The sequence below is a fragment of the Ictalurus furcatus genome, chromosome 7 (assembly GCF_023375685.1).
Source record: "Ictalurus furcatus strain D&B chromosome 7, Billie_1.0, whole genome shotgun sequence".
Lineage (NCBI taxonomy): Eukaryota > Metazoa > Chordata > Actinopteri > Siluriformes > Ictaluridae > Ictalurus > Ictalurus furcatus.
The window spans coordinates 19262572-19285543 of NC_071261.1; the positions used below are offsets into that span (position 1 = coordinate 19262572).

Sequence of the window (22972 nt, forward strand, 5' to 3'; positions counted from 1 at the left end):
AATAGTTTGTTTTTAATGTCTTTGACTTTCAGTGTCAAAGGCAGCAGAGCATTGCAGCGGTTAATGTTGCTGTCTCACAGCTCCTGAGTCTTTGGTGCGAGGCAAGCGTGTTAACCGCTAAGCCCCACATCCAATACCACCATAGGAACATTATTTGGATCCACTATTTGTATTATGAACCATTCTGAGCTCAGCACTAACATAGTGTTGTGTGTGGTGCTGATAGAGGTCTATCAGCAATATTAATATTGTTGGTGTTTTATAAATGTCAACTGCTGTGAGAGAATTAAGAACCAAATAAAAATCTCCAGCATCTCCACCCTGTGCTCTACGTGATACAACACCACAGCTCCAGAATTTGAAAAATTCAACACAATCCCTCTTCTGTCCACGAGGTGGCACTAGTGTCTGTTCAGTAACCTATACAAAAGTAATCACTTCAAGTTATGATTAGAATGCCGTTCAAGGCAAATGATTATTAGGATAAATTCATATTACGTGTGCTACTTTTTTTCTTTTAAGTACTTTATCTCTTTTTTTAGTAGGGTGGGATTACATGCTTAGCAGACTTTACTTGCATGGCTTCTATAAGCCTCTGGAGCGGCCTTTATGCCTTGTTTGTTTATGGCTGATATATAAACGACATGGAGCAGTGATAACTGGGAGGCTGGTGTCCATCGTTTTGAATCATCCATGGTGTCCCACACTCCCTCCTCCTGCAGAAGGCAGTCCGCATGGCTCCGCCTCGGTCCTTTTGTCTTCTGGTAATGTGTAGCACGACTGGGAGAGATACTGCATTTTCCGTAGGGGGGTCAGGGAGTTCAGCGCCATTTGGGGAGAAAAAAAAACTCAGCTTCCGTTAGACTGTAACTTTGCCATTAATCCAGCTCCCAGTGCCACACTCATCGGTACACACGAGTTAATCATTTACTAGCTCATACCCCTCTCCATCACACTGCTTATTGCTGGAAGTCAGAGGAGATGTTGCCTCCATCATGAATATGGCAAAACAGTGAGAGGAGAACAAAGGCTGTGTGGGACTTCATGTATCACTACATTCGACCACATGCATGTATATGATCTTTATAACATGAAGCTTGGATATAGATTAAGGAATTAATTTTGGGCCTTGTGCAACATGCAGCAATAATTATCATTAAAAAAAACTGGGGTGTGTGTGTGTGTGTGTGTGTGTGTGTGTGTGTGTGATGGGGGGGGGGGTGCAGTGAAGGGAGCACAAGATGAGAAAGAGGAGGCACAGAGAGAAAGAGGGGGAGGGGAAGAAAGAGGAACTCATGAGGTGAAGAGGATGGAAGAAGTCTAAGTAAGCAAGGAGAAAACATGAGCAGAAATGCATTCATAGATCAGGAGAAGAAAGAGAGAGGAGAAACAAACAAGACAACTAAGATGAGAACGAGACTAGAGATGATGCTGCTAAGAACTGACAAGATGTTGCCTGCAAAAGAGGGAGGGGGTGAAAAGAAGGAGAGAGAGAGAGGAGACACATACACACACAGAGAGAGAAAATGCATGGGAGGGGTCCTGTGCCACAAGTGCTGCTGGTATGTCTGCCTACATCCTTGTTTTCCTGGAAATCCTAGCCCATGCACACTGAATGTTCAGTGATGTGCAGGGATCTACCCTTTGGGCCTACCAGCTGGGGGATGGCTTTGGGAAGGGGCCAGAAAAATAAGGTTGTAGGCAAATTTAAAATCCTTGATTTTAAGATTACACATGATACTACAAGATCTGATTGTTGCCTGCGTTCGCACCATGCAGTGCCATTATGATTGTGATGGATCAAAATAAATGTTTATATTGAAGATTTTCCCTCCTTTTAAACATCACCAATGAGTCAATCTCATCAGTGACAATCACGTCAAAATGAGTGATAATTAAGAGCAAAATTGCAAGTTGTTTAGTTCCAGTCTTTTCGCGCATACATTAGTAAAGGTCTGGAGGACCTCAGCACCGCAATGCACAGCTGACAGATTCATCCGCGCGTACAGTGGGAAGTAGTCCGGCCTGTTAGAGCATACTGCGAGTGCAGCGCAGGTGAACTGGGTTCAAGTCTATTGTGCGAGTCTGAATACACCAACACACCACCTACATTAAACAAATCCGTCCATTTACGAAGACAAACAATTGTCTTAATTACGCCTTCGGGGGAAGAATTACGCCTTCTTTCCTTTTTCGCATTCTTGTATCTCGAGCTAAACACACGCCAGTTAAATGAGCGAAATAGTAAATAAAAAAGAGAATAATACTACAATATGGACACTGCTTTGGAGACTGACCTCGATGTGCTTTAAATGTTTGTGCCGGTATATGGAACTACATAACTGACATCGAAGTTAGTTGGGGAGAGGCGAGGAAGGCGGAAGGTTTGTATGGTTGAGTGGGGTGTGGTGTGGCTCCCCCCCCCGCCCTCGGCACATACACACACGGAGAGGATCTCCATGCAGTCGATACCGTTGGACGAGAGAGAAGGGGAAAGGGAGAGAGAGAGAGAGAGAAAGAAAGAGAGACTCGAGTGAATATTAATCAAGGATTTAACTAGTAGTTTGGTTTATTAATATCCAGTGCGTGCTCTGTAGTGCGTTGTTAGACGACCAGTCCATCGCTGATTAAGTTTCAGCAGCAGAGAGAGCAAGCTATCCAGGTGTGAAACTGCTTTCCCGGTCGGCAACTAACACAAATGTTGAACGACAGCTACTAAGCTACCAACTGAAGCTGGAGGACCTAAAGCGTGGTTTTACACAAAAGAATCCCGACTTGAGAGACGAACAGGGCCAAAAGTGAGGCGAGACAAAAGAAAGGTGATTTTTTCCCCCCCATCCTGCACTCACCAAGTTTAAATGAGAGCCAGTGTGTTACTACCCGCTCTCTACCCGTCTAGAGTTAATAGCCTTATGTTTAATGAACAAGGGGACGAGTCTCGGGGATTAGTAATGATGCGAGTTCTCACAGGACAGGAGTTGTGCTGAAAGTCAGAGAAGGAAAAGAGAGATCATTCCGCAAGATATTTACTATGGTATAGAATTAAACCTCGTAATAATAATAATATGCACATGTTTAGATATATACACACATAAAACGTCCTCGACAGACAGTGTTCAAATGAAAATAATAATAATAATAGAAAAACAGACTACCGGGCGTGACGTCACACCTCCAGGCAATTGACAATCTTGCAAAGTGTTTCTTTTTTTAAGGCTTACAAAACGGGTTATTTTCTCGTTCTGGTGGTTGATAAATGACTTCATACATGAAATAACTTTATTTATATATCTTTTATAGGCTACAGTAAGCAATAACTAACAACCGCAGTCTGACATGTTTTTCCCCAAAACAACAACCCCTCTTTAAGGTTACTTGCTGATTAAATTAGGAAGTTGTGAAAGCCATTATACAGACTTTATAAGCCATTATAAAGCCGTGTATTGCAGTTTTATTACTTCAAATAGGTCAGTATGAGCCCATCATGTAAATGCGGTTTGGGAGCTGAGCCATGACAATGAGTGGTTAAAGCTAAGCTCGTCTAGAACAAGCACCGGCGCTACAAACGCTTGTTTCTTCAGCGGGATTGAAACGGCTTCTGGGTTTTTAAACCCCAGTGTTTTTGAGCGTTAATGGAGCAATGTTGAGTTGCTCAGCTGGCTGGCTCCGTTACTTTGTGTGGCTTTAAAAAGCGCAGCTCCTGTTAAGAGACAAAAGGCCTGAGAGAGAAACATCGCCACCAGGAGCGGAGCGGAAGTGATGGAGAAGTGCACTCACACTGTCCCCGACATCACTGATAATAAACCCCACTTCAGATATTACTCTCGTTCATTATACACGGCTGGATTACTCGCTGTGAAGAAACTAACATCCAGACCTTCTCACCTGCAGCTCGTTTGAGAGCCTTTACACGGAAAAGCTCTGAGAAAAGTTCGGATTGGTGGGGGGGCAGAATCTTTTCGTTCTCAGTATTTGTTGACATAGAGTGCTATAAAACCTGGCGAGTGTTTACGTTTCTGTTCCTGAGCAGGACTGTCATTTGTATGCTGAATATATTGAATTATATATGTAAGACTTATGGTAGTATCTTAACATTTCTGGTATTTGTACCTACTTACAGTTAAACAGGGATATAATGATGAGTCTTTATTGGTTACATATACATTACAGCGAAATTCATTTTTCTTTGCATACCCCAGCATGTTAGGAAGTTGGGGTCAGAGCACAGGGTCAGCCATGATACAGCGCCCCTAGAGCAGAGAGGGTTAAGGGCCTTGCTCAAGGGCCCAACAGTGGCAGCTTGGCAGTACTGGGACTTGAACCCCCGACCTTCCGAACCCAGAGCCTTAACCGTCTTCCAACACTGCCCACGTATATATAACGGCTATAGAAAGTTCTCTTCTGAAGCTGTATTTGTTTTTTCTTTCTTTCATTCGTTAATTTTCAGTAAGGTCAGGGTAGCAGAAGGTCCAGAGCATATACTGGTAACACTGAGTGTGAGGCACAAATACACCCTGGATGGGATGCCAGTCCAATGAAGGGCACTTTGCACACACACATTCAGACCTAGGGGTGGTTCAGAGCAGGAGCATGTTTTTGGGATACAGGGAGAACATGCAAAACGTCTCACACACGCACAAAAAAGGGCCAAGCACAAAATAGCAAAATTTTAAGCTTTTAATGGTCTAGGACAAATTATTGGTCAGAAAATTAGCAAGAATTAAACAAATGCACTCCTGAGGCCTCATGTGCCACCATTTACTTGTTTACTTTTGCTGCAGTGAAACATTTGGGGGGGGGGGAAGCTAGAAAAAGGAATTTCACTGATATAGTCTTCTTGTTCGCACAAAGGTAAAATAATCATGGTTATTTAAAATGTTTGATGTAAAATTCCAACTAACACACGTCTGGGTTTACTAAATAAATAAATGAAATCAAATGCAAAAATAAAAAGCTGTCTACAAGTTTACCCACAAGGCTTAAACATTCAAAGGGAAAAGCTATGTCATACTGTTATTTTATTTATTTATTTAATTCTTGCAAATTTCCTGACCAATGATTTGTTGTTGTTGACCATTAAAACAATATTTTTTGCCAGTTTAGGCTTGGCCCATTTTTTTGCTCAGGAGTGTAGACACCCATCCGAAGCTCAAGATCGATCCTGGAGCGGAGAGGCAGTAACACTACCTACTTTGCTAACTTCTGTTATTTTGGTAAATGCAATATATTGGACAATCCCAATATTTGAAAAAGTGTCTTCCTTATGTTTACTCCTGGCAGCCATGCCTTCAGTGATGGAGCGCTCAGGAGCTGGAGTTCTGTCCCGCAGCAGGGCGAAAACAGCAACCAATGGCCACAGTCAACACACTGATGAGGAGAGCAGTGATGAAGAACATTCACATGGTAGGCCTCTACCTTCAACCAAAACCCCACACACAAACCTATTAATAAGCATCTAATGTTTTATAAATTATATTGTTTTTCAGCATTTCTTAACCTACTCTTCAGACTCTTCTTGTCTTACACTGGTCTGATTCTGTAACTGGATGCTGGTCCAGCTTTATTTAGGCTTCCTTCTCGCTCTTTCTTCCACCCACATCTCTCCTACTGCCCTTTTGTGACTAGCAAACTCTTTCTTAGTGTTCTTTATCTTATAGACAGCATGATTCGTGTGGGTGCAGACTACCAGGCACAGATCCCAGAGTACAAGCCAGGTAAGAGGAAGTGAGTTCGTTGAAGAGAACAGTTATTCCTATTACCAGTTATTTTGAGGTCCAATTGGAAAGTCTAGTGCACTGTTTATACAGTGCCAGAGAGACGGAGATTTAAATGGTCATAAGTAAAGACGATTAAGAAATAAAGGTGTATGGGGAAAGTTGAAAAGGTCTGCTGGCAAAAATGTTTGAGAAGAAGACGCTGTTTTAGAAAGTGAAGTGGAAAATTATGAAAACAATATGGTAAGCATGGAGAGACTTTGTGAAGGAGGGTAGTACCTTCACTGTGTGTGAAGGTAGTATATTTTAATAAATTTTTTTCTGACTTATTTATCAATGCCAAACACTCACATCAGTTCAAATGTGTCAACAGTATATAAGTGAGTTTGGAGTAAACACATTCTCTGTTCTTTTCTCACTACAATAAAATGTGTTGAAATTCTTGTCAGATCTGTACTGCACATTGGTAGCAATAGAAAAAGTAATTCCTACAGAGTCAATCATGTAATTGATTTTTATGAATTAACAGAAACTAAATAAATGCTTTGAGTCACTTTTTGTTTAAGCTTGTTGAAGGATAACAGTGAAGTCTGCTCGAAACCCAAATCCAATGCCACGTGTCTTACTAATATTCTTTGTGTGAATAAGCTCAGATTATCTTAAATGATGAGCCATGCGGCAGAGTAGATGGATATGTTGAGCTTCGGTGCCATGTATGAGAGAAATGGATGTGTGACTGATGTGTGTCCTACCTTGACAGAGCCTGAGTCTGACTACAGTGAGAAAGACCAGCGAAGCATGCTTGTGTGGTCACCCAACAGCCAAGTGTCTGATGCAATGTGTAAGTATTGAGTCCAAAGACTTCTATAAACTGTTTTGCTACAGGAAGAGAATTGCTCTGTATCGTAAAAATGCCTTTCCAAGGAAATATTTATTTGATTATGGGGAGGGCCGAGACTTTATACTGATCTGAACTGCTTACTATTTCCAGTTAATGCTAAACATGGCTTGTATCATAATAACTGGCAGCACTGAAAATTGGTGTATAGATTAACTTAGTGGGACGTGCTTAATGTAAATCAGAGAAGCTGCTCAGATTATGTGACTATTAGTACCAATTGATCATTGAACATTTTTATTCTGTCCTTAACAGTGGATGAATACATCTTAATGGCGAAAGAGAAGCATGGATATAATATGGAACAGGTATGCCAAACCACAGTTTAAAGGAATACTCCAGCACTATTTCAACATGATCTCTATGCAGCCCATTTATGGCATGTGGGAAAACTGCTGCTAAGACTCTTCACTGTATGGAGAAAAGAGTAGAAAACCTATTTACCTTAAACTCACTTATAATGGAAGCCTTAGGGCAGATGTTCAGTTCCATCAAAAAGTGTTTAAATGATGTGACTGTATAATGCAAATATAAACCTACAACCTACATCTCTTGCACACTGGAACACCGGTACAGTGCAATTCTGGTTGCTTATGCTTACTCTTATCAGTACTCCTGTGATCCTATTCAGCTACATTGTCTATATCAGTAAGACATAACCACAACTTCTTTCGCTGAAAAAGTATCTCGGGGAAAACGCCGTATTATATAGATTTGGAGCTTCATTTGCAACAAACATTTGAAGAATTACGAGAGCAGTCTAGTAAACAACAGCTTTCTCATAAATGTTTATTCTGCCTGAACAACTTCCATTAGAAGTGTTTTTTTGAGTAAATGGGTTTCCCATCATTCTCTCAGGAGAGGGAAACATGTCCATTCTTGTCTGCTAATCACGTACGCTACAGTAGGGAAAAGGCTGGAGCACTTCTTTTAGAAGAGTAACGCAAACCTGAACTTTGATGCACAGATCTGATAATTTCTTTATTCTTTAGTCTTTGGGCATGCTGCTCTGGCACAAGCATGATGTGGAGAAGTCTCTGGCTGACCTAGCCAACTTCACTCCCTTTCCCGATGAGTGGACAGTGGAGGACAAGGTGCTGTTTGAGCAGGCGTTCAGCTTCCACGGCAAGAGTTTCCATCGCATCCAACAGATGGTGAGTGAGAATGTACGAGAGTACAGGGGAGAAAGTGAAGGAGAGATGCGGATTTATAGCCTGACGGAGAAACCTGCAGTCCAGCGTAGTCATACAGACGAGTATTAAGGGGCTGATTAGGACCTATGGTCCACTATTACGAATGATTCATTATTTTATAGCTTGCAGTTATCCTTATTACGTATATTTTGTCTTGTAGCACTTTAGAGTTTTAAAGTGGCCTTGAACGGTTTGAGAGCGCGATTTAATTCCGTATTTAAAGTGACGTATTTCCTTTTGACACAGGAAGTGCTCCCTCACTACAGCTCTTTAAAATAGTGTCAAAAAGAAAGGCCAGAAAGGCCTTTTCTGATTTCCAGAACATTCAAGATGTGCAAAACTGGCTAAATAATGCAGCTGAGAGAGCTTATTTTCAAACTGTGTAGGATTTCTCACTGCCAATTTACCCGTTGGAACTTAGTCATGGTTATCGTGTCACGTTTTGTTACCGGCCTGCACCAGTCTTTTTCTTTTTCCCCCTGTGGTAAGCCCACTACAGCAACAAGAGAACCTGGCTTCCTGATCGGAGACTGCTGTTTAACACGAGGCTGTAAAATAAAAATTGAGAAAAGACAACTCGTGCACATGCACAAGCATGCCCTTCGAAATCTCCAAATCTATCATAGCATCACAGCCAGTGCATCCCTCAGTGCTTTTGAAACGAAGTCTTACATGTTTAAGCCAAGATCAAGATTTTAAAAGGTGAACGAATACAGACACGCACACACAAGCTACAACCAACATTCAAACACAAGAGACAGTTTGAAAGGGCAATAATGCGCAGAAACCTGCTTGACCAATACTACTTGAATGAACCCATACTAACTACCTGCAACCATGATGCCCTACTCTCAGTTTATTTACAGGGGTGGGACATAGGCATTCTAGAGGGCATTCGATTGGACACGAGACTAGCATTAACAAGCTCTTAACGTTGATTTTGATTTAATGGGCACTTCAAGTCAGAGCTGTAAATAACCAAACCTGTAAGTAATTGTATGTGCAAGGTAATTAAGATTCCCCACAGTTCAGTGATATTGATGTAATTTTTAAAAAAATTATTTTTCAGCTGCCAGATAAGTTGATCTCCACTCTGGTAAGGTACTACTACTCCTGGAAGAAGACTCGGACTCGCACCAGTGTCATGGACCGACAGGCCCGCAAACTTATTAGCAAGAGGGAGAAGGATGACAGGTGAGAGGGTTGGAAAAACCAAAAGGGAAGCACAAAAGAATACAAAAAAAAGCCTGAGAGTGTCCTCTGAAGCATTACTTGCAATAACCGTGCAATGTCTCCCTGTTAGTAATGACGAGCTGGAAGAAGGAGACCCAGGAAGTGACAGTGACTTTGAGATCCACACAAAGAAAGAGGTGAGGCATAAACTCGAAAACATTGATTAGTTACGACAATACAGTGCTCCGCTTAAGGTTTGTGCAAGTGTGTGTGTGTGTGTGTGTGTATGTGTATATATGTATATGTATATATATGTATATATGTATATGTATATATATGTGTGTATATATATACACACACACACACACAGGCATTTTGACACTTCAGATGTAAAGGATGGTTTTTATACTTGTCTGTGAAATCTGGCAGCATATGCAGGAGTTGTGTCTAGACATTTGTATAGGTATTCTCCTGACACACTTGCACATAATTCACTTTATCTAAAGAGAAATGTACTTGTTTACACTGTGCTTGAGGATAATTTGTGCTAATTTTACACTGAAATGTGTTTTGTGATGCCTTTATTAATGCAGTTGTTTATAAATACTTTTCACTCGAGCTTTTTAAAAATCTTCCTCCAAGAATTCAATTTCACGGAAATTTAAAAAAAAGAAACAAATTTCACTGTTTTTAGGAATGCTTTGAAGACAGGTTGTACAAATAGTTATAGTAAAGTACTCTAATATGCTGATGCTTGTTCTTGTTTAGGTTAAGTATTATGTCACATCCCAAACCCAATGCTAACGGATGCACTTCCTTGCTCAACCAGTCAGTGTTTTTGTGATGCACTACACTACCGATTCACATGAGAATAGGTTTTGTTAGTTTAATAGCCAGTTTTTCTTTTTTATTTTGGCTGCTGGTTATATCTATAGCAACTTGAAATGATGTGTTGTGACTACTGTTCAAAAGAAACAATCCGTTTTGAAATATTAGCATTTTTAACTGTATTCGCTCATTCAGCCCAAGCTGAGCTCTGGTGCTGGAGGAGGCAGTGAGAGGAGCTCTGGGAGGTTAGGACCGACACGCAAAGAGAACCAGGGGGCTCAGTATCGGCACCATCCACTGAGGGCACGCCGCAGGCCTCCAAAGGGCATGCACCTGGATCAGGATGACATCGTCTCCCTGTCTGCTTCCACTGAGTCAGGAACCATCTCCAACCGTCAGCTTGACACTCAGCTTGTCTCTCTCAAGAGACAGGTAATGGCTGCCTGATGGTGTGCGCGCACACACATACACACAGCAATATTTATATACAAACCAGAATTAATCACAAGAAAACCTTTACCAATCCTCATGCAGGTTCAAAGTATCAAGCAAGCAAACAGTGTCCTCAAAAGGAGTTTGGCAGATGGTGTTGAGACCATGAGACCAATTGAGGTGCAGTCAGTTATTTCTATACACTCAATAGCTCATCAGACAGTTTTCAATATTTTAACTATACTCAAGTTTATGATGGCTTCATTAGCAGTCGGATTATTACTGAAGCATGTGTGATGGTGATAATGGTGGATGGATAGAGGAATGAGCAATATTTGCCAAAAGTTATATGTTGGAGAAATATTCCAGTTTTTTTTTTCTTTTCCATGACCTAGCTCTCAATCTATTGCACTGAAGCATACACTCAATTACCTGGACAAGAAATTCAACCTTCCTTGTAATGTGAAAACAAAATACCTAACTACTCAAAACCCTAATAATGGTAGTCTTAAGGGAGGCTGTTGAATTCGTTCAAAAAACATTTGTGGATAAAATGATCAACAAAATGTTTTGCATAAATGTTATTGACTGCTCCAGCAACTACCCTTAGAGTTCCATAATTAATGTTTCTCTTTAATACAGGGAAATGTAGTATTGTGTAGTATCATGTATGCTAAGAGATTTCTTAGTGATTTTTGAGCAGTGTTACTAAAATGTAGACAAATTGTACTTGAGTAAACTTATTTATCATTATGTACTCTTTCAGCCCACTCTTAAGATTAACTCCCGCTGGACCACAGAGGAACAGCTCCTGGCTGTACAGGGTATGTCAGATTATCATTATTTTTCTTGCTACTTGACAGTATTGGCAGATTAGCACCAGTTGTTTATCCTGGGTGTCAGTATGATTAATTGGACTGGATAAAAGCACATGCATGCAGTTCTATTAATGAATAATTATCGTCAGATGTAGTTTAACGTTGTGGGTTTGCCTCGTGTAGCTATCAGACGATACGGTAAAGACTTTGCCACCATAGCTGACGTGATTGGGAACAAGACCGCGGGTCAGGTGAGCTCGTTCTTCATTAGCTACCGACGCCGCTTCAATCTGGAGGAAGTGCTGCGAGAATGGCAGGCAGAACAGGAAGTGCTGCGGGGGAACAGCGAGACCATGAAGGACCTGAACGGGACAGCAGGAGTGGAAGAGGATGAGGTGAGGCATGAGAAATGTAAAAACGTCAAAATGGTTTATTAAAAGATGAGGTGGGGGGGGAGTTCCTGTATGTTCTGTACCTGTAAGGGAATGTTTTGTTTAGTTGTATTTATCCTGATGTATAATATCCTTGTGTTGTGTTCTACGCAGACTAAGAGGGATAGTGTGTCCCCTGCAGACTCTGGCAGTCCAATGCCTTCCTCTGAAGTAGCCAGTAACTCCAGCCAGTCTTCTCCACCGCTTACCCAACCCCCACCCTTACTACGCCCGACTCCCCCCAGCGCACCCCCAAGCCTGTTGCGCCAGCCTCCTCCTCTTCAAACGCGCCCCCTCCAGACCCGAACGCCCCACAACCACCCTCCACCTCCACTCATCCGCCCCGCAGTGGCCTCATCCCACCACCAGAGCGGCTTGAGGAACTCCATTGGTTCCTCTGCGGCGTCCGGTGCACAGCTGCCTCCTTCGCTGATGGGGCTCAAAGTGGAATCACCACACTCGCACTGATTTACACAAGCTGCTGGGGTTGGCCTCTGGCACTGATCTTAAACCAGTTCCAGCTTTGTTCGAGATTAGGATTTTAATGGGAACTGGTTCCAGATCAGCACAATTTCTAGAACACTGATAGGAAGAGCAGGTACTGTCCAGGTGGCAAGGGGATTCAAAATACACATATTACTGCAGCTGTTCAGGCACACAGGATGAGTCAGGGATTGTGATATAGTGTTAGACAGGTGAAATGAGTCAGCAGTAGGTTTGACATCACTCAGAACATCCCCACTAAACACCAACACTCGTACGGGCAAACATCTCCTGTCGTCACTCATCTAATACAGAAATAACCTGAGTGCAGACTTGCCAAATTCAGGCCACACACAGCTAGTGGGCCTCAACTTTAATGATATACCTCAGAGGAGGCCACAGAACCAACCCACAACCACACAGTTCAGCATGATCAATTACAGAAATGACCTTTGACAGAAAATATTGTTAGTACTTGAACCAAAATTTCTCAGTGGAGAAAAGAGCCTTTAGATGTTATACACTGGATTTTAATGAAATTCCTTGACAACTGAATCACAGGTTTCCCCATTTCCATGGCAACAGCAGAACATGTCCAACTATGTTACACAGAAGACACCACATGACGTTCGTGAGTGTAAACTGGGAAAAGGTGTTCTTTCTTTTCCATTAAAGAGCCATGTATTACTAGAACTGAGCTTAGTGAAGCGGTTTTTATTTCAGTTACCGAGTCCCTGAAAAATTAGTAGATAGTAGTTATGTAGAAGTGGTTAACATTAAAAGCACTAAATGACCCAACATACTTGACTTTTTTTTTTTTCTTGCACAAACACGGAAGTGCACTGATTCTTCAGTCAGCTATCTTGCTCTTGAAGGCGAAATGTGTAAGATGTTACAACATTAAAGTTCATAGTTTGTGCCAGTGGAGTTTTCCATTTCCACCAAAACTTTGTATATGAGAAATGTTTACAGATGAACTTGGATATGGTTTTTTTTTTTTGTTTTGTTCCTTTGTAGAATAAAGTGAAATTATCAAAATGGACATCCAGTAGTGTTTGTGTTCAGACCCACATTCACAATCAGGTGATTCAACTGCTAGGAGAAAGTAGTTCTTATTGCATCATTACCTACACAATTTGAGTTTCATAATTCATTTATTACTATCATTGATCATAATCATGTCTCTTTCCACCAAATGTACATTTGGAGTGCTCTCTATCCCTGACATACATCAGCTCTGACAAAGAAAAATATTAAAATTACAGCAATGGAAAAAATGATATGAAATAAAAATCAACCCTGAAGGAAAAAAAAATATATTAATAGATAATGACAATTGGATCCCCAGCACCTTAGACAATGATCATTCATAGAACTGCAAATAATGTGACATTAAAAACATCATTTTCTGAAAAAAGATAAAAAACACAGAGGTGCACAAGTGTCCCACAAACCACTCACAGACTCGGAAGAGACGCCATTGCTCCCCCTAATGTTTTCCATAATAACCGAGTGTGTATCCACGCATGCAAAACATGTATAGCTCAGTGGAAAGACAGCACATTGCTCATCTTTGTCTCTCACATATATCTGCCTTTCTCAGCTGGCTTTACTAATGCCTGAGCAAGAATATCAAAACTGATAACCCATTTAAACCAAGTGGTAGTGAGACCATCTGCTCCTGATGTGTAGTCGTCTGTGGGCTTGCTGCTACTTAAATACAATCACTGCATGAAGGTCAAGACAAAAAGCCCAAAGCAACCTTTTGGTTATACACAGATGATTCACTCTCATTCCGACTAATGCACATGACAGAAGGGGACAAGCATGAAAAGGGTAATGCTCAAAGTGATGTTTGGGACTCATTTAATTTGCTACCAAACCACTGCAGCTTTCAGGCGTAGGCCTCCGGGATTTGGAAGGTGGGCTAACAGATGAAGCCCAAACGGGCGTTTATATATCAGTTCTCGTAATGACAGCTGTGCTGATGCAGGCCATGTTGTCCTCTTTCGCAGTGTCTTTTCCAGTGATTGTTTAGTCCAAGGGGAACAGGAGGTTTGTTGGAGTGTGTTGTGCATTTCATTCATTACAGCAAGATATGAACGGATTTTAAAACCACAAGAAAAAAAAAACATCCTAAAGGATAACAATGCATAAATCACTGATTTTACAACATTGAAGTACATTTGATTTCTCTTTAGAAAGGGGGGGAAGGGGGGACAACAACAAAAATACACCCATTCCAGTGCAACAAATCACAACCCAGTCAATGAAGAACTAAAAAATCACCCAAACCATAAACACACAATCCCTTGAGTGGTATTCAAGCGGTGGTGCCGATGAGGTTAAAAACCCGCTGACGGAACAAAAAGGAAGAAATGTTGGGCGAGAGTAGGTTTGTGGGCAAACTCTAACCCCGATCCACACAGCAAAACAAATGAAAGCGTGTGCAGGTAGCATAAACTCTGTCCAGATGTCCAGTGCGTGTGCGAATGATGAGTTGAAGACCAGAAGGAGTTCACAAAACTCAGAAGAGTTTATCAAATCAGGATTTTCTCATAGTGGACAAAAGTAAAACAAAACAACTGCGTTTCTTTCCTTTCACACACCCCCCCGGACTGATAAATGAGAGTAAAGGCTAGTGATCCTGAAACCAGCAAAATCAACATATACAGCACTTTCTCTCTCACACCCCAAACTGTATTTCAGAGTGTAGTATCTAGTATCTGTACAGCTTATTTCATCAAAACCGCAACATCTGTCCATTTATTATGAGACAACTCATTTCAGTGGTTACTGCCTGCCTTCCTGCTTTCCCCTAAATCATCAAACCATCAACCCCCATTTTAACACTCGCGCTCTCCCCCCTCATAGTTTGAGCTCATTGGCGATTTTGGAAGCGATGTTCTTGAAGGCGATGGAAGTGCCGGAAATCCTCTTGAAGCGCACGCCGTTGAGGGACAGGCGTGGTAGCTTGCACACCTCCATCTCCCACTGGACAAAGTCGTCATGGGAAGGCTTGCCAGCCATGCAGAACAGCATGTAGCGCTCACGCACTTCATATTCGCAGCTGTTAGCGTCCAGAACCTTACGGATCTCCTTCATCATCTCGCTGGGCTCCATGGACGACGTGGTCTTCATGCTCCAGGTGAAGCGCAGCGAGCGAGGCTTGGTTCCGTCCTTCGCTGACAGGGGTGGAGTTCCATCCCGTGGAGAGGAGGAGGAGAGCGAGTCCTTGTTTTCGTCCCCACCACCTGAGCCGAGTGTCCCACCTCCTACTCCGGTCTTCTCTGCCTTGTCAGCACTGCTCAGCATGGATCTGGAGAAAGAGATGCAGAAAAAAAAAGGGGGGGGGGAGAGAGGGAGAGATGGAAGTTGGAAAATGATATAGAAATATGAAATAAAACAGCACGGAAGAAGAAAGTGGACAGAGAGACAAAGGTACGTGAAGAAAAAGACACAAGGAGAGAAGACATAAGAAAAAAAACAAGGAGATCAATGAAGCGTTGGACAAAAGACAGAGGAGGCCGCAGTGGCAATAAATTGGGAAGAGAAACGACAGTAAAAAGAGAGAACAGCCAAGAAAAAGGCATGCATGTTAAAGTACTGCTATTCATTTATCATTAATCAACCCTCAACCCCCCAACAATCATACAATCAGGCATGTTTATGGTTTATATACATTGAAATTTCACTGCAAGTAGCTGAATCTAAAAAGGGATCCATCTCATTATAACTTTGTCCTGCCCTCATGGGTTCATTTAGTATTATTTACAAGCTGAGGCAACTTGAAAAACGTCACCCATGTCCTATAACAGACAAGGTATGTGTGGAGGGAGAATGTTCTGTCTAGACTTAAACTGCAAGGCTTTATTTAAAAAATAAACGACATAAAAAAAAGGCATGGTGTCGATTATTCCAAACCCTGCTGCTGTAGTAAACACAATTCTGCAGCTGCAGGGAATTCTAAATCTTAGGCTGAATGTAAATAGGGCATATAAGGAATTAACCCTTGGCTGAGGCTGTGTGTGAAAAAAACAAAAAAAACACAACATCTAAGCAGAATGGAAAACCAATCTAGGAGGACAGGGTTAGTCACAAAATGAGGAAACTAACATTTAAATGACGGAACACAAGCATGTCAAACATTCTCTCTTACACACACACACACACACACACACACACACACACACACACACCCCCACACCCACACACATGTATATCTAAAGACTCATTAATCCTGATTGGTTACAAGTAATACTAATACCAATTAACTTTATTAAAACACCCATTTTTAGTCAATTATGACTCAAAATATTTAGCCATTGATTAGAGCTGATTACAAAATGATTTGATCAGGACTTTGTTTTTTTTTCCTCACCTGCTGCCCTCGTCTCGACTCTCTCCCTCATACGGGCTCCTCGAAAGAAATCGCAACAAGATTAGTTTTTGTACCGGTGTACTGCCACCAAGCACGTTCAAGAGTTATGGATACCTAGGTACGCAAATCCCATTCCATTACTGAAAGCTCCATTTCAAACAAACAGTGTTGGTTTAAGGCGTCAAAAGGCAGGAGGGTCTATAATTACAAATGTGGAAGGGCACCAGTAGGATTGTGCTCTAGAGTGGTGGGAACTGAATGAGCAAATAATATGGGATGGAATGGATTTTGAACAAAACCAGAGAGAACCACCCAGGACCCAGGACACCCTCAATATCTAAATATGAGCCAGTCATCTTGTAAACTACAGTCGTCCAACAACGACCCTACAGCTGGTACAGGTCACACACACACACACACAAGCACCCAAACACACCAACATAAAACATAGAAACAATGTCAGACATACACAAGTAAAAAATAAGTAAATAATAAATGCATGATTGCTAGTTGTTATGAACAGACATGGACACATAGCAAAGAATGGCCTATATGTAAACACGGACTGTTAAACATCAGCGTTAGAAGGGTTAGAAGCACCACAGAGACATGAGACATGTTTAGCAAACACAAAGCGGCATCTGTAGGTTAAAGAGCAGGAAATATTGGTAAGGTGGATATAATATAACCTGGAAAGGAAGTTTTCACAAATTGACAAAAAGATACAACTGTTGTCCAGCAGAGGACGCAAAGTCATCGTGTATTACGTGACAGCGCCCTCTTCTGGACAAAAGACCACATAACACCACCACCAAGACGCTACACCTTAATATGGAGCACATTATTACAAATAGAACATATACACTGTAGCAGATCAAATAAACTGCAAGGCTGTAATGTACTCGGTTATTATAGTAACTGCAGTGAGCGGAGTTCGATTTCCGTACACCTGGAGTCCTACATGTTCTCACATACAATGTGGCAGACATAGAAGTGAAATATAGACACACATGGAAGGGGAGGGTATGAAGAAAAAAAAACAGGAGACAGAGTGGTTCTGAGAGAGCAGGCCAAAGCCAGTCAGTTAATCTCAGCTTCCATCATCATCATCCTCATGTTAAAAGGGCTGAGAAGAAAAATAATTAAAAAGAGATTCTCCTGAAAGAATGCAGAGTAATATAATCCCCTCCATCACTTCTTTCCATCCTCAACATCCCCTTTTCCTAAATTCATCCTGTTCAGCTGTTACAAGACATGATCGGTGTTCATCCTAAATAGAGCCCATAAGTGAGAGTCAATTAAAGAGACAAGTTCAACAGTTTCTTACTCTCAGTTCTACTCTGATCTTCATATTGTACAATATGAATTGTAGGTTTTTTCTATTATCTAAACCCTTTATCTTGGTTAACTGCCAAAACATCGTGTCCCATTTACCCTGGGGGTAACACACAGATAGAGGAGTTCACTGTTTACACTGACGGAGACAATGAAAGGGGTATGAGGTGAAAGAAGAGAGGATGGGGAACAAAAAGGATGTTAATTCCTTTGGGACATTAAGAATGTTGAGGGTGAGCTTTTGGGTTGGATGTGGGATGTTAGTACTGGCCATAACACATCACAAATATACCAAACATCAATAAAGAGCCAACCATAAAACAGCAGAGGGAGAAATAGTATGAGGGGGGAATATAAATACATTCATGTGAAGAAATAAGTACACCTCATGGAAATTGTTGGCTTATTTTGACATATTTGGACAAGCAAACATTTGATCCTCTCTAAAACAGTGCGTATTAATAAAGTTCATGCACTCTATCAAATGACACATAAAATTGACATTTTGTAGTAATTTTCAAAATTTAAATGACCAAAAAAACAGATCAGTCTCACTCACTTTGGAAAAAGTAAGTACAACCCTACATGTATCATACCTTCAAACTCATAATTAGAATCAGGTGTTCAGGATTGGGTGTCAGTTATTAGAACCTGCTTAAGAAGTGCAGGTGGAACCTGTCTTATTTATACCCCTCTCATATCTAGCGTCTGGTGTTCCCTTTGCTATTGAGGTGTGTGGTGTCATCATGCCAAGATCTAAAGAGTTCTGTAAGGCCTTCAGAAAAAAGGTTGTGGATGTCTAGGAGTCTGGCAAGGGATTTAAAAAGATCTCTAAATTATTTGAAATACATCATTCCACTGTAAAGAAAATCATCTACAAATGGTGCAGATTTCAAACGACTGTCCAGGACTGGCCGTCCCAGCAAATTCAGCCCAAGAGCAGACCATCTGATGCAAAAATAAGTCTCCAAGAACCCCAAAATTTCGTCACAGGATCTGCTAGTAAGTCTTGCAACTGTTGGTGTCAAAGTGCACGCTTCTACAATCAGAAAGAGATTGCACAAATTTGACCTGCATGGGAGGTGTGCCAGGAAAAAGCCTTTGAATGATAACAGTTTGCCAGTGAGCATATAGGCAAAGACCAGGTCTTTTGGAATAATGTGCTCTGGACAGACGAATCAAAGATAGAGTTGTTTGGCCACAGCAACAGCAGACATGTTTGGTGCTGATCAAGACATCCTTTCAGGAGAAGCACCTCATACCAACTGTGGAGCGCGGTGGTGGAAATGTTATGGTTTGGGGTTGCTTCACTGCCTCAGGGGCTGGACAGCTTGCATTAATTGATTCAACTATGAATTCTGCATCATAGCAAGCCAATGACAGAGACTGGTGGACAATTACGCAAAACACCTACAAGAAGTTATTTCTGCAAAAGGGAGCAGTATTAGATTCTGAGGCCAAGGGTGTACTTACTTTTTCCACAGAACATCACCACATCTATTGATATTTCTGTTGAATAAATGACAGAAAAAGCTAATTTCCTTGTGGTTTTAATCAAGTACATATACTTTATTAATAGACACTGTTTCAAATATGATCAAATGTTTGCTTGTCCAAATATGTCAAAAAAGTCAACAATTTCCATGGGGTGTACTTATTTTTTCCACATGAGCATATAAACTACATAAAAACACCAAAACTGGGAAAGGGTAAAAGGGTCCATCAAAATAAAAAGGTTTCAGAGGGGGTTATCATTGTGCTTTCCTACCTTCTGGGGAACCTGAATGATAGATTTCTATAAAATAAAAAAAACCAACAAAGAAAAAAAAAAAAAAAGAAAAAAAGAAAAGAACAACGTATGCATGTAAATATGAATGGTAGTATGTGAAAAGCAAAATATTAAAAGCCTTAAGTTGTTCCTACAAACAGTGATATTTTATATAAGGTCAGAGGAAGAGATTATTGATGATGTAAATGTTCATTACAGCATGATATTAATGTTAAAAATGAACGAAACCAACAATAAATATTACTGCCCCTTATAATGGTCAGACTTTCCTTAAAAGTACAGCTGCACCGATGTATCGGCCAATAATCAGTATCGGCCAATACAGGCAATTTTTCCTATGATCGGGGCCGATTATATCCTGTCAATAAAAAGAGGGTGGGAAAACACATGGATTTCATGCTGTGTGTAAAGATGATGTCTCTTGTGTGGAATGATGACAAAACCGCAGTTTGTAATCTCTGTAACTCTGTACTGCTAAAATTTCACACCAGACGCTGCAGCAGTGAAGCCGGAGTTTCAGTGTAGAGTCTAATTAGTTTTTTTTTGGCGAGTTAAAGCGCCAGTACACTGGTGAAAGATTTAAATGAAGATGAGCTGACAAAAAAGTTGTACAGAAAAATATATTTGTTGAGTAGTACATTTCATATCCAGTTAATGTTAATATATAAAAAAGTTGATATTATATATTACCAGTTTGATATTTAGTGATGAATTAGAAATCCTTTTGTTTGTGGTGAGTGAATGTGAGACTAACAGGAGGTTTTTTAGAATTCAGTCAATGTTAATATGAATTAATAACATTCGATAAGTTAAGAAATCTTACTTTAAGCTTCAGAATTTAGTTCATGTGTTAATGTCAATGTAATTAGTGTGTTTCTGTTTATGAGACCAGTTACTGTGAAACAACTTGCTGAAATAGAGAGAATAAAGTTTTTATTTACATTTCTTTCAGAATTGTGGAATTCATTATTGTTAATTTATAAAGAAGGCATAAAAGGCAGAACTATCAGCATCGGCTGAATATAACTCTGAATAATCGGCGATCGGTATTGGCTGAGAGATTTAGTACCGGTGCATCTCTACTTAAAAGGGAGTTTCATAGTATTCTGAAATGAAACTGTATCTTTAGGTGGATTACTCAACAGGCATGGCATATTACAAAAACAACTAATCTTTGACAAACTACAACGTTTTAAAAAGACATGAAGCGGACATTAGTGTGGCAGCAGGTGCAAAAGGCTATTAACGATGAAGTAAACTCTCCTGATTAATCTTGTCGGCATGATATGGTTTCGAGATTACCCAGCTAACAGTCTGCTCATTAAGCTGGTGATGCAGAGTGCTCTCTTTGCTCTTTCACTGGTTATGCCGTTCCTGAGTATGCTTGTAATGAGTATTCATAGCACACAACAGCGCGAGTGGCTTTACACGTTGCATAATAACGGGTATCAGAGCCGTCTAACAGTTCTCTTTATCTCTATATTCCCTCTTTTAAGTACAGTAGTGCTGAGATATGCTTATGGTTCATTGCTGTTTGTGTAACTGTGATGCTTACCAGAACCTGTACTTATTTACTTGTACTATATAAAAGTATATAGTTAAGATTATCTATATAAAGCAGCCAATGGTGTTATTACAGAAGAAATTAAACTGAGAAATAAATGCAACAGTAATCTAAACTATATATGTAATATACGAAGTGGCCAATTTTGACTTGGAACATTTCTGGGATGGAAATGAAAAGGAAAATAAATAAATAAATAAATAGCCTGAAGCCCAGTGTATGACTTTACAGCTCAACTAATATGCTCTTAGGTGTTAATAAGTATAAATCATTAGTAATTGATAAACAAAAAGCTGTATTAGCTTTATATGCATCAGAGAAATGTGAACAAGTTATTATTATTAACTACTCTACCAGAAACTAGATAAGAGAATGTATACAAGCTTTTATTCTTTTTGCTCAAGTAACTGTTTTTCCCCCCAGGCTTTAATAAACAAGACCTGTACAAACCCCATCAGAGAATTATACATCTAAAAACAACACAGCAGTTTGATTATTGACTTTCCCTCTTGAGATAGAAGGCAGATTTTACTCCATTAGTTTCAAAATACTTCACACAGGACACGATGTTGCTCTATGTATCTAGGTATGATTTCTAAGCTGTATTCAATTAAACCGCTAAGATGTGAGGTCTAGCCATGTTTAATATTCTCTGAAACTACCACGAATATGAATATTTTACTGGAGTTACACTTGCGTTTTTTTTTTTTTTTCCTATAAAGCTCACAGCTTTGGCAGTGGGCACACACCAAAGTGTCCCCAACACAAGTATTTATAGGGCTGGGGAATGTGATACCTCCACTGTTACCATGGATACTGTCACCACAGAGGTGGAGAAAAGGTGGCAGTGGCAGTATGTTCAGAGTGTGCTAGAACCCAGAAGCAGGAAATGATGAAATAGAAGAGAAATGTGAGTGGCTCTGCATGTGTGCTAAAACAGTATTGTTAAGATCATGGGCCCTGGCAATGTGATTTAATTTCCTAACAAGGACTTGACCTTTGGGGAGAGATCAGTTGTGACATTGTTGAAACAGCAAACTCTCCAGAGTAGTCATGCATTTCTACGTGTGCACTGACTTGAGAAAGATGGCCCTCATCAAGTGCTGGTCTGTACGGGTCAAACAAATCCTCTACACCTTACTTCCCTATTTGAAATGAACAAAATAAAAACGCAGAGAACGAGAGCGAGGAAAAAAAAAAACCCCAAAAAAACTTAGACTATACACATACCCAGCTGCAAGAAGGAAGCAGAGATTTGAGAATGTGTAATGTGATGATGACTTCCTTTTTTTAATTTTTTTTTATCACTTAACAAGAATCTCTCTCTCTTGCTCTTCCTTTGAAACGCTTCCATCTGTTTCTCCTCTAAAACAGATGCACATACTACCCCTGCACTTCGCTTTATAATAACTTTGGACGAATAGCATTTCCCCACCTAGCCACCGCGTAAACATTTAATCCCGCCCCAATCCTTCCGTCCCCCAGAGCTCCAGTGGAGCACATTGTGTAGCACCCCGTCATTCGTTCTTACCTGCGCACAAACTTGGAGGTGAATTTGCTGAAGATGCCTGAGGTTGGTGGTCTCCGCTGTTGGCTGGTGCCATGAGACAGGGAAGGCGAGGCTGGAGGAGCGTGATATGGTGAGCCTTGCTGATCCCGTGCCCCTCTCTGCTGACCGATGTGGAAGGTGTTTCGAGCAGGCACACCTCGTGGAAAGTTGGTACGCTCAGGCCCTGTTGTGCTGCTGATGTTGTAAGCTGATGGTGATGCACCAGGCGCTCTCTGGGGAGGACCACTAAGACAAAAAAACATTTTCCCCAAAAAATAAATAAATGAGGGGGAAAAAACCTCCTGAAATGTTAAATTCCACCACACCCTGCTTGATAATGTGTTAACTGCTCTAACAGATGACAAGGGCTTGATCTTCATAGCA

At 40.8% G+C, this 22972-nt stretch overlaps 2 protein-coding genes across 12 annotated transcripts in view; one reads left to right on the plus strand and one right to left on the minus strand.

Annotated features, from left to right (window-relative positions):
* The first annotated feature begins 400 nt into the window (after positions 1–400).
* On the plus strand, positions 401–13013 carry rcor2 (REST corepressor 2). Of its 3 annotated transcripts, XM_053629133.1 has the most exons (16): positions 401–430; positions 543–1072; positions 1227–2819; positions 5099–5177; positions 5281–5403; positions 5658–5714; positions 6475–6555; positions 6868–6920; positions 7605–7766; positions 8875–8999; positions 9109–9175; positions 10002–10238; positions 10341–10418; positions 11005–11062; positions 11240–11451; positions 11602–13013. In XM_053629133.1, exons 5-16 carry the CDS (start codon positions 5283–5285, stop codon positions 11953–11955), a joined length of 1605 nt encoding a protein of 534 aa, XP_053485108.1. In that variant the 5' UTR covers positions 401–430; positions 543–1072; positions 1227–2819; positions 5099–5177; positions 5281–5282; the 3' UTR covers positions 11956–13013. The 3 variants fall into 3 exon arrangements, with proteins under 3 accessions (XP_053485108.1, XP_053485109.1, XP_053485107.1); XM_053629134.1 differs by lacking the exon at positions 401–430 and having other exon boundaries at positions 514–1072; positions 5104–5177; XM_053629132.1 differs by lacking the exons at positions 401–430; positions 5099–5177 and having other exon boundaries at positions 514–1072.
* Positions 13014–13819: 806 nt separating this feature from the next.
* Positions 13820–22972, minus strand: part of mark2b (MAP/microtubule affinity-regulating kinase 2b) — a 48400-nt gene continuing 39247 nt past the window's right edge. For 2 of the 9 annotated variants that reach the window (XM_053629129.1, XM_053629122.1), the window contains 4 exons: positions 22571–22834; positions 19455–19481; positions 16352–16390; positions 13820–15289 (listed from right to left, as the gene is read on the minus strand). In XM_053629129.1, the coding sequence (XP_053485104.1) occupies positions 14839–15289; positions 16352–16390; positions 19455–19481; positions 22571–22834 (781 nt within the window). In that variant the 3' untranslated portion in view covers positions 13820–14838. The remainder of the gene's footprint in view (positions 15290–16351; positions 16391–19454; positions 19482–22570; positions 22835–22972) is intronic. The other 7 variants (XM_053629130.1, XM_053629127.1, XM_053629131.1 and 4 more) reach the window with 5 other exon arrangements.